Raw genomic sequence first — 12,598 nt, 5'->3', positions numbered from 1 at the left:
TTTTTTTGCCAGGGCCGTTCCAATACCGATTATCAAGGATAGTAATCAAGGAGACTGATAACCGATATTTGGAACCAATATGCATTTGCAGTAAAAATGAAAATCACAAACAAACACAAAACTACTACTAAATTAAGTCTATGGACCCCGGCCATGGTGTTAAGGTGTTTCTATTATTTTTTCCACTCCACTTATACCAATGAAGGTAGGTTAAATAACAGAAACACCTCTCTGTATAATGCAATACAGTTCAACGGCACCACACACTACCTCCTCCAAAATGATCAGACAGTTGATTCAATGACTCTCTAAAACAATTTTAATAAAAACTGAACAGTATAACCTTCATGAAGGGAGGATTTATTGCAGGATTGTTGTATTAGCCTGCATTAGTTTTAGCTAGGTGTACCTAATAAACTGCCAACTGAGTGTATATTTGTAATTATCAGTAGTATGCACAGGCTGCAAAGTGCCTGACTGGAATTTATTGGTTGCTTTTAGTGCGGTTTTCACCTGGGAAAAATACCAATGCATATACACCTGGTAGCAAAAAGATGTTCTTTAATTTAATAGTTTTATCATATATCCAACAGCCCCCCCCCCAACTTTTGCAAAATTTTTACACTATTTCTGCTCAAGAACTCATAGCTTTCTCCTTCTTTTAGCAACTTTCTTGCTAATCATACTGTCGCTATTCAGATCTGCTACTTACTTTAGCTTAGCAGTTAGCAATGGTTTCTTTCTCTCCCTCTCAGTCTCCTGCTCTCTCTTGCTCAGTGTGTTTTGGATCAACAGATTAACTTGTTCAACATCGTGATGTTGCAAATGCGTTTCTCTGTATCTGTCTGTACCTGTAGCCTTCGGTGTTGATAGGTTACACTTCACCAGTTATAGCCTATCAGATATTGCTGTGGCCGGGACATTGCTTAAGACCACAGCATGGTGACTACACAGAGAGAGGCAGCTGCATCAGAGCGCATTTTTAAATTAATCAATTTTATCGGCAATCAGATTTTTTTTTTTTTAAACGATTCTTGATCCGAATATCGGAATCCAATAATCGTGATATAATAATAATATAGATGGATTTTCTATTTCCTTTTATGGTACTGAATTTTTTTCACATTGGGAATTTATGCAACATGTGTGCAGTCAGCTGCTCCACAAAACAACTGCACATATTCAGATTGTACAGTAACACTTCCCATTATAATATTTTTCTCAGAGGAGGATTCTCAACAACATAATTGGTCAGATTATGTTTTAGTAGTTTGAAAACCGAAGTTTGTTTGTCTGACTCACATCCATATTGCTATGAATATTGGGTCATCTTCAGAGCACACTGTAGTGAAGTCAGCACCTGAAGCAGACTATCAGGCTTCACATAAATCCTGCATGAGCCGCCATGCGGACGTGTGGCTTTGGACAGTTCCTGCCACTCTAGAATTCCCAGGATTGTGTCTGTTAGGTCTGCCAGGTCTGGAAGCTGCATACATACACACACACACACACACACACACACACACACACACACACACACACACACACCCTTCGTCACATAATTCTGAGCAGCAACACCTGGGGTTCAAAGTGAAGAGGTAGCACATTAGTGCTGAGGAGTACATGGCCATGCAGTCGCTCTTCACCCTGTTCATTAGCAGTAACAAGGCTACCACTCTGTTAGGTCTTTATACATGAGTAGCATGCAAACATATACTGGCATACCCTGCCACTGAGTCTCCAGAGAGTTCCTTCAAGGTCCTGGCTGGTGTGATGCTACAATTCTGCCCTCAAGCAGGAGACACACAGAGGCCAGTGTTAAGATACAGTGGCAGGTTCTCTCTAGAAAAACTATCGAGCACATCTTGAGTCTGACTCACTTGATTTTTTACACAATTCATCCATGTAAAAAACACTAATATTATAGGTGACGCAAGTATTCTCTCTAAACATCAGCATGATGTCTATCACCATTTTTACTTTTCAGTCTGCAACCTGTCCATGAATATATATACATATTGGCCTGTGTTTTGCAGGGAACAGAGGCTCGTTCAGAGAGTCAAAGAGACCAGGAGTGGCTGGACCAGCTAAACCACATCCTGCAGCAAATGGTAAGGCTCACCCGTCTGCAATATCATTACTCATTCCTGCACTTATCAGTGATAAGAAGTCTTGTGTAAACTATTAGCAACCTCCTTTTATAGTAAAATAATTTTTCAGCCCAGTGTAGCTTTAATTTGAGGTTTGATTAGTAGAAGAGGTGTTGTCTGGAGTGTCAGAAGAAATTTTTCTTTTTGAAATGGAGCAGACTGGTACTCTCTCAAAACCAATAATTCTCAAAAAATTGCACTGGTTTTGTGGGACTGTAATCTCTACTGCATTACTGGTTATTAGTCCACCACTATTTCATAATTTTGAAACTACCAGCTGTGGCCTTGAGAGTGCTAACTCTAATATTAAATACAACACTGCTTGACTCATCTCATGGCAAAGAAAATGATACACTTTTCCAACAGGAGGAAGTTTGTTTTCTGCGTTTTCTGCACATTATTTTGTTGAATTTAGTGTTTGTTTCTTGTTTTACAAACAGCTAGATGTTTACATTTACTTATTAATAAGATGTATGCTAATTTGTTAAAAGTTGTTAATATTGCCAGATTTTTTTTTATGTTTTACAGAGCAGAGAGATGTTTTGTGATACATAATTTAAGTTATAATTCCATTTTAGGATTCAATAATAAAGTTACTTGGTGTATTTATGTAGAAATAATTAAAATGCCAAGGTCTTTTAGACTTTTTTTTTGTGAAAAAGTCTTGATTTTCAAGCTTGATCTCTAGGTGTTTGTATTTTCATATTGGTTGGGCGTTTTTGTCTGGCTACCTTTCATACCAAATATTGTAGCCTAACATTGCGGACGTGCTGCTTTGTCAGTCTTCAATGTAGAAACAACTGGACACCAGTTTCACCCAAATCAGTAAATGGAGGATGAATTTTAGTTACCACCCAAATGTGTCCTGCTCCAGGCTCTGAAACAATGATGCAAAAGATAAAACAAAGAAAAGCAAGTACATCCTCACTGTGAGTTTGCGTGTGTGCGTGTTTGTGTGTGTGTGTGTGTGTGTGTGTGTGTGTGTCTTTGTGTGCACAGCCACTCATCTGTGAGTGCTCTGCTGGAGCTTTACTCGAGTGCTGTCAACGTCTGCTCACTGTGATATGTGTATGATTGAGAGTGTCGAGTGTGTGTATGTGTGTCTTGTCTGTGTTCTTGTCAGCGGCTGCCGGAGGCACTCATGCGTCGCCTCCGCACCACGACACATACCAGACACTGTTCTCTTGTTCCCCAGATCTTCTTCTGACCTTTCCACCTTCCTCTCCCCCTCCTACACTAATACACACACTAACACAGACACACACACACTCACAACACTCTACTGAATCTATGTTTTTCCCTTCTAGCTGGACAGCTCTCAGTCCCTGTTCTCTGTCTCTCTCTGCCATCCTCCACTGTCCCGCATTCCTCTCTCTCGCTCTCTCTCGCTCTCTCTCTGGCTCAGACCCCGAGGCAGCTTGTTAGTGGGGAACTAAATATTGATTTGGCGGGCCTGTCGATGCCGGGAGAATGAGCTAGTGTCCACCAGAGACCTCGGCACCAGCAGCCTGCTATCGACGTTTTCCGTGGGCAGAACGGGTGGTAGGGGGGGGTTGCTGGAGCTGGTGTGGGGAGTGGAGGAGGAGAAGAGTGGAGTATGACAAGGCTGAGACTCGCCCCCAGGTCCCTGTGGGGACCGCTGGGACCACCACAGTCATCCCCCCTCACTGAAACAGACTTTTTCTATCCCCTTTCAAGTCCATCTTGTTCTGTTTTTTTGTTTATTTATTTTTTTTATAATTTTTTCTTCTTTTTTCTTATCTCATGATTTCCTCTCGCTCTCTGTGTTTTTAAAACCATACTGTTGGATCAAGGGGACACCAGGCTCTGTCTCCTCCTGTCTCTGTCATATTTTTGTCCTTTTTCCAAAGGGCCGGTATTATATCTGACGCAGACGCTTTTATCACCTGAATGTCGGTCAGATTATGTAGAACTCCCCATTTGAGATTTTTAAGACTGCTATAATAATGTGCCTGTACCACACATGTCCACTGATTCTGAGAAGCCAGAATTTTATTAGTGAGGGAATACACTTCAAGAAGTCTCATACTGTACCCTCTTGGTTTCTTTACTCTCTGTCATAGCTTGTGAAAGGCTCACCAAGCAGAACATCTGTGTAGTGGAAAGGCCTGGCCTGTCACCCTGCCTGTGACACTAATAACACACTCCCCTAACAGTGATATGATCTTACCCCCGAGCTGTACTCACACACACTTCTTTGGATAAAAAAGACACAAAGACATAAATAGACCCAGTGAAAGGAAAGATGAGAGAGATCCATGTCCTTAACTGGCTGGCTGTCACTGAAAGAGGATGAGGATGTGTCCATCTGTGTGTGTGCATGTGTGGGTATGTGTACATATTTGTGTGTGCATGTGCACACTCACGACAGCCTCATCTTGTCACTGTCAGTGCCTAATGGAGCTGCCAGTGGGACAGCACTTTATTATCTCAGTGGCCCTGTCAATAGCAAACCCATCACTCACTCTGTGGTGTGTATGTGTGTGTGTGTCTGAGTCTGAGTCTGAGTCTCTGTGTGTGGGTCATTGTTCGCTATTACTGTCATGCACGGCTACATGTCAACAGAACAAGAAAGAGAGACATCCGCAACACATTGGCAAACAGTACGTGTTGGAGAAATGTGACTGTGTATGTGTTGAGTTACTCCTCCCTTCATGCCAACGAAGTGGCATAGATTTCTAGAGCCCCCTCACTGCTGCCCCACATGTCCACTCAAAACCAAATGAAACATTGCATTCATTTCCTTGTCTCTCACCTCCACTGGTGAGTTAATGAAATCAAACCCTATGCATCTCAGTAGAGAGCCACCGTAAGCAGCGCTCCATAGCCAGGATCGAAGGATGGTGCTATCTAATAATCATGAGCAGGCCAGGGGGTGCACTGTATGGCTCCATAGCAACCCACCATGAATAAGGCCAGCACTGAAGATGGAGTGTCCATGTGGGCCGTCGGGTCCAGGCACAGACCCGGGGAAGCATTGATTTAATTGCCTTTGGTTTATTTGTGGAGTCCTAATTATTGACTTGAGGTAGAATTTAATGGGCCAAGTCTTTATGAAGACAGGGAAATGACTGGCTTCTGCTGCTGGCCAATAATGAACAGGAGGAGCATGTGCATGCAAGCGTGTGCACATGCACGCAAACACACACATTCCCTCCAGATCATTTTTCAGACTCATTTTGTGCACACACATACCCATCTCAAGCCTCATGACAGCATAATAACATTTAAAAAGTCATTGACTCTGTTGATTTCTTTATGAGAGGACAGTGGTTTGGTTTACTGGTATGGGGTGGCGCTGAGGGCCTGCTAATATTTACCTCACAATCACACCCAAGGGAGACGTACAAGCATCACTTCTTATCAGCCTCCCAACTATAACAAGCAGGTGGACATTACATTAAGACAGTACTAGAGACAGGCTGGACCAATCTTGATGGGATATGTTATACAAAAACAAAGGTGTTTATGCAGGACTACAGGTGTGAAATGATTCTTGTAATTTCAAACCCTTATTGAACTGTGGGGAGAGGTTGCTGTAGCTCATTGCTACAACACGAAATGGCATAATTTTTATGGTGTTAAATAACAGACTTCATTTTTGTCACTTCTTATCAAAGGTTCTCACCATACTGAGACTTCATAGGGCATTACATCATTAACCCCCTGTATTAAACATATCAAAGGCTCCATGCTCCATGCATTACAGTGTTAATGTACTGAGAAAGTTTTCTATTGTTGTTAGTGCTGCGGGGGTGAGGGGTAGTGTGTTGTGTTGTGTGGCTCATTATGCCTCTCTAATGACAAGGAACAGCTCTGAGTCCCACACTTCTCTCTGAAGGAAAGTGACTCTAATTAAGCCTCATTTAATGATTGAGCTAATTAAATCAGCCACTCTTTTTTTGTCTCTGTAACTGTGTTTGTATGTGTGTGGAGGGGACTCAAGCTTAGCCTTTGTACTGTAAATATGTCACTAGAACAGTGGCAGGGACTAGGAGGGGGGGTTCCCCGGAAGAGGCTGGTGTGAAAGTTATTGTTCATACCATAGCACATTGTGACTTACTCAGTATATTCAACTTGAATTTCACATGAATAGAAACGGCAGATATAGCTTGCTGGTGCTGTTCTTTTGCCATTTAAAGGGTTGGGGTCATTACTTACCCTGTCAGAGGATAGCAAACAGCACATTTCAGGAGGTTAGATTTGTTAGGATAGGCCAGGTGAATAATATTATCTTGAGGTACTATAATGCTATTTTAGAGCTTTAAGGTAACTGCCAGTCTGATTGCACCCAAGGGTCTTCCTTTGACACACAGTGAACTCGCACTGGCTAGATGTGTCAAATCCCCTTACGTCACAGTACAAACATCGAATTTTTTTTTTTTACCACCATCTTGTTTTTTATGTGACAGTTTGCTGTAGGCACAGCCACTTTTGTTGACTGTCACTGCTTCCCAGTATGTTACCTCGGCCAATGAGCCATACTGCTAATCAGGGGTGTGTTCTTGATTGCTGAATTCTACCTGCATCTCTTTTCTATGGATATCACCTTTCTATATTTATACCCCGATCGTGCCTGAATCACCTCATTTTCACACCTAATGAGTAGGAACCTGAAACAAAGACCCGGTGCTTTCCTGTGTTTAATCTAGGGTGTATTTAGGTCAGATCCCTAACAAATGCATGTTGCACACTGAAATGATGTTTCCAAACAACTTATCAAGAAAAGGAGAGATTTTTAATTACAGTATTTGTGGCCCCAAGTGTCCAATTCCCTTTCATATCAGTCTCTAGTGGCCTAAAGGGGAGAAAAGAGAGGGATCTGTTCCGCTGCAGGGGTAGGTAATTACGAAGGAGAGGGAGAGAATAGGCTTGTCGGTGCTTTGGTGGTTTTCTTACCTGAGCCCCTTTTTGCAATTGTGACATATTCATTATCGGAGATAATCAAATGCAAGGCTTCTTAGTATGGTGCCTTTGTGCTTGGGCTTTTTTTTTTTTTTTTTAAATCTATTTATCATGTTGTTGTTGTTGTTATTCCCCCGTATGATAAATTTGATTTTCAAACAAAAGTGAGAAGATCAAAGATCAAAGAGCTGTTTTTCCCCTCTGTGATAAAACTACTGTAACTACTTCTCCCTTACCTTGAATAGTGGCCTAGATTGGAGACAGTTCACCAGCCAGGGACAGAGATTTATAGCAGGAATCCTTCACCACTTTGAAAAAACCCTTTTCATTCCAGTCAAATGTGACACCTTACTTTGTTACAGTTAATATGAAATTAAGCAATAGTATCCTTCTTTGTTTATTACTGTAAAAATATACCAACTGTATATAAGTTATGATGTTGTTAAAGGTATACAGGTACACTTTCCTGTAAGACTTTTGAAGGACCCAAAAGCATTTCTGCAATAGAATATTGGAGATAAATTAAGCAGCAACATTTACCTAATTTTCTATGGCTATTACATTTATATTGATAAAGAGGTAAACTAGTGAATAACTCAGAAAAAACACTTAGTTGTTATTTGCTGAACGCATGCAGAAATCTGGATGATGTTCACCCTTATATTTTTTTTAGGCTCTCTGAATCCCCCTCCCTCCTCATTTTACTCATTTAGATATCCAGCAGCCTGACACAATCTCTACAACTACTCTGGGCCCCTGGAAATAATTGCACTAACCCGTTCCAAGGGAGAAGACAAAAGAACTGGAATGATCGATCTTTTAAGAAAAAAAAGTTGGTGTGTGTAATGCCACTACCAGACAATGGTCACCGGAGTGCTGCAACTTTGAGCTGCTCCTTGCCTTGAGGTGTGCCCCAGGCTATAGAATAGCAATGTAATTTAATTGGCTCCTAAAAACACCTTTTGCTTGCAGCGCCTGTCCTTGTCTACTCACACACACACACACACACACATATACACACACTTGTCAGTGTCAGTGGCTTTACACGTCAGTTCACTTCTGAAACATGTTCATGAAATCATACCTAGACAAAAGGTCTGCTCTGCAGGGCCTGTTGAATAGTAATGGATGTGAGTTATTATGGCTTAATGCTACAGTAGATATTTCAGTGTTGCCAAAGGGGACAGGACCTCTTACAAAAAAGTGGTTGTGTTGCTTAGCACTGGTGCTGGCTAGGTCTGCCAAAGGGGACAGGGGCCCAGCTAAAGCAACTGTACCATAACATTACCACCAGTTTCTAACACTGCCTTAAGCAGCCCAGGGGATCCAGTAGAGCACCTGCATCGCAGCTTACCTCCAACCACCCTGCAGGGTATTGGTCCCCAGCAAATGTGGCAGGTAGATGAAAGGGTATGATAGTCCTGCTTGTCCCATTTGTGAGACTGAGTGTGAACGCTTGTGTTTCCTTGTGCCAGAATCTGCTGATTTCAGTCACAATAGGGAGACGTAGGCAAACGAATCAGAACTAGAGGTATTTTATTTTAACGCAATAGAATCATTTCTCAACCAAGAGACTAAAAAGTTCTCTCACTGTACTTTGTGATATACAGTATATCCACTTTAATGAAGCATTTTGTTGCATCTCTTTCTCTCATTTCCTGTCATCTCTCCACTGTCTGTGATAAAGACTTAAAATGCCCCAAAAAAACTAAAAAAAATGAAGAATTGACAGTAGATAGGTGTTCTTTCATAGTTTTATTATGTTTTAGGCTTAAATCATACTCATGTTACGTTTATCTAGATCATGTTTACCTGTTATTGTTGTTTACCCATATTCCCGATATCTGTACTTTTAATGATCCGGTCTCCCACTTTGCTGTCCCATAGAGCCTTGTGTTGTGGCTGTGTCTCTATTTTAGTGGGGGTTGTTTGCATAGTTAGTGGCTCTAAGTGCAATTAGCTGATCAGGAAATCGTGTTTGTGTGTGTGTGTGCGTGCGCGTGTGCGCGAAAGAGAGAGAGAGACAGAAAGAGTGAGTTTTCCCAGGAGGACAGAGGCAGAGGGAGATATCTCAGCAGTTACTTCAGTGTAGTGGTTCTCTGAGGAATAGTGCTGTGTGTTTGATGCATCCAGTGCTGTTGGAACTGACTCCCCACTGTAGAACACATGCTCAAGTTTGCACACACACACACTTTCACAGACACTTCCCAGCACACAAGGCCTTGTGTTCCCAGCTCCTGTTACCTTTAATGAAAAATAGAGAAGAGTCAGGGGGCGGGGGGACTGTGTGTGTTTTTGTATGTGTATGCAAGTTTTTGAGGCTCTCACTCTGCAGATGTATTGGAAATTGATAAGATGATGGTTTCAGATCACATCACAGGGATTTTCTGGTCCTTAAAACATGTCAGTTACAGACCTAATTCCAATATGTGTTGTGAGTTTGTGTTAATCACTTCAAAGCAACACAATACCTTGTATTCCCTCCTGGAGATGTTATACAGTAAAGTTTGTTACAGCACTTCAGACTTGTATCAGTCGTTTCTCTATGTATGTTTCAATAGTTTATTTTTGCACGTTCTCTTTTAAGAGATAAAAAGTGAAACATTTCATGACACTGAAGTCACTATTTTCAGTTTGGCCCATCCACTTCTCATGTCAGGCCATGTGACTTGGGAAGTTGCTCAGGGAATTAGTTTGTTTCCCTCACTCAAAAAAGGCTTGAAGTGAATATTTATGGGTGATACAGTATGAATACCTGCCTTTGATCAGGCACCCTAATGACCATAAAATCCTTGTGTTGATTCAGAGCAAAAACAAATTAGCCTCAAATCTGAGGAGAGACCTGCCCAACTCTTTATTTTCACCTTTCCAGAATTTGCACGACAACAATTAGAAAACACGTATAGAAAGTTTCTTCATACTCAACCTTTGTCGTCCTGTATGGTTAAGTGGCCAACAGTTCTCATCCTCTTACCTTCCCAGCACAGATACAGTCCACTAAAAAGACAACAATTCTATAAATGTCCCCAGTGATGCCTAGACTGTTTTGATTATGCCTCGGTGCGTGTCTGCTGAAAAGTGATCAATTTAAGCTTCTGGGGTAAGCATAGTGTGTCTACAGCCCCACCAAAACAAGACAGCAGTTGCCATTTTCCTGTACTTAAACGACAAGTTCACATTTTTTCAGTTTGCTTTGAAATACTTCTCAGAACCCATATTTACAGTTTTTGGTTGCTGTAATTATTCCGCTTGTCACTATTGGCCATGAAGCGATCCCTTTCTGACATGATTCCAATGTAAGATGAGGGACAAAATCCACAGTCCTTTTTCAATGCAAAAATACAGTCTAAGTTATATGTTTATGTTTGTTCTTCCTAAACATTGTTCTTGGAACTGTATCCAAGTACATAAATAGCCACGAGAAACCGGAGTCAAATTCCTTGTACAAATCCTTGTATGCGTAAACAAACGCATACAAGGAATCTGATTATGATTATGATAAAGTTTATATGAAGCAAGTTTATATGGCGCAATCTGAGTTTTCAAAGTCATATGGGTTTCTTTCAAGATTACAGCAATTTTAGCATAAAATACCAACTTCTATTTACATAGAAAATTTTCTCTTGGTGAGCTGCAGTGGAGAGATGGTAACAGAAGGCTATAACTTTGGCAGATACTTCCTTGATTAGTCTAACTTAAACTACTGAGGCCCTACATTACCTTTAGCTAAGCCCAAGAATGAGGACTGTGGATTTTGTCCCCACTTCTCTTACATTGGAATTACTTTAGGAATTAATCTCTTCACTGCCAGTATGAACTGGAGAGAAACACCCAGAACTTCTTAAATGTACATATAGGCAAGTGAATGTTGCTTTAAGACAGACTTGAAAAAATGTGAGCCTTTCTTTTAATACTTAAAAATCATGTATTATCAGTACCTGAGAATGGAAGCTCAGAAAAAAGGAAAGTGTGAAATTAAGTGTTGAAACCACTGCTTCGCAGCCTGTTTTGTGAATTGCTTTGTGAAAACATTCAACGTGAATGGTCCCTCAAAGGTTTCACAAGTCCTCACGCCCCAACTGAGGTTTTCTTGTTTCACAAAACTGAATAGCTGCCAGGTGTCAAAAATCTGACTTTCCTCTAATAGGGGTATATTTGTGTGTTTTCTTCATTTTCTCTAACCCCTTTCTACCACCGCCCCCACACCCTTTTTCTATCCTTCCCCTCCCCTGCAGATCCCCTCTGCCGGCCAGCTAATGGAGGCTGTGCGCGTGAAGATGAAGGAGAGGAAAGTGCTGACAGAAGAGCTGGCCACGCTCACAACACCAGTCAGCGAAAAAGCCTGACTCCCTGGGCTGAGGCTGGGAAAACTGTCATCCTCTTCTTTTTCTCCCTCCCTCCTTCCCTCCCTCACCGGTTCCTACTCAGTGGGAGCTGGGCCGAGCCAAGCTGGGCCAGGGCAGCACAACCAATATTTGTGAGAAAAGCGCTGTCGACTCACTCTGGGCCACTGGCGCAACACAGCAGCACGGCTTTTGTAAATGAGCTCTCGACATCTGTGTTAGCGCTCAGTGTACTATGTCTATCAGACATGGCCCTTTCGCACCAAGATAATTTACAGTGCAGCCAATCTTCCCCACTCTCAATGCAGACCTGGGGTGATAAGGCAAATGGTTACGCTAATGTTTAAGTTAGACTTTTGTTTGGGCTTGTTCGTTTGTTAGTTTTTTTTCTCGTTTTTAAATCTCTTTTACCTCTCCCCCTAATTTATTTGGCACCCCAAGGACCTAAGGGTGCAGGAACTTGACCTAGCAATGCTAAGCCAACATTCTGAGAAAGTCGAGAGTGCGGCACAGAGCAGAATATTCACTGTAAGAGGTTAGATCCATTTATCAGACCTGATTACTCTGCTCTCAGAGACCCTATCCAATGACTGGAGCTCAGTATTTATTTCTGAAATAAATTAATTTTGTTTGAGATGCTTAAAACTATATAAATTGTTACAGCTTCTACTCTGTAAGTATTTGTTCTGTTGATAATTTAATAGGCAATTATGCTAAATATTACTCATTTTCTTTCTCAAAACCTCTTCTTAATTTCAAAATAAAAACTCCTTTCTCTTAATTTTGTCTATATTCTGTTATTCGAAGAGTGCGTTTAATGTTGTGAATTTCATGGCCTTGTTTCTTGTTTAAATGCTCCCTTGTATTTTCTTCATTCCAGCAGTTCAAAGGACTGTCAGTCAGTGTGTGATGGTGACTGAGGATGCTCTAGTGGACAGCAGGGTTCTCACACCTCTGTCATGATTGACAGCTGACTGTTGGCATGGTTCCTGTCTGTAACAAGTGACCCCTGCTGTTGACATCATTAACAAGGGTCCACATGAGCACACACAGCACAGCACAGGGGTGTATTAGAGGAATGGTTCCATCCTTGACATATCTACCTCCAGCCCCTTTTATCTGTTTCCCTTTTTCTCCCTCTGTTATTATTCATGTTGAATATTAAACCATGATCCTGGT

At 41.5% G+C, this 12,598-nt stretch overlaps 1 protein-coding gene across 1 annotated transcript in view; it reads left to right on the top strand.

Moving 5' to 3' along the window:
- cntln (centlein, centrosomal protein) overlaps positions 1-12,144 on the top strand; it is an 86,160-nt gene extending 74,016 nt beyond the window's left edge. Inside the window, exons 26-27 of the mRNA XM_040147379.1 lie at positions 2,037-2,111; positions 11,312-12,144. Of these exons, the coding sequence (XP_040003313.1) occupies positions 2,037-2,111; positions 11,312-11,422 (186 nt within the window). The 3' untranslated portion in view covers positions 11,423-12,144. The remainder of the gene's footprint in view (positions 1-2,036; positions 2,112-11,311) is intronic.
- The last annotated feature ends 454 nt before the right edge of the window (positions 12,145-12,598 follow it).

Source organism: Xiphias gladius, chromosome 15 (genome assembly GCF_016859285.1).
Source record: "Xiphias gladius isolate SHS-SW01 ecotype Sanya breed wild chromosome 15, ASM1685928v1, whole genome shotgun sequence".
Classification (NCBI taxonomy): Eukaryota; Metazoa; Chordata; class Actinopteri; order Istiophoriformes; family Xiphiidae; genus Xiphias; species Xiphias gladius.
Note: the sequence above shows the minus strand (reverse complement) of the source record. Positions and strands in the feature narration are given on the sequence as shown.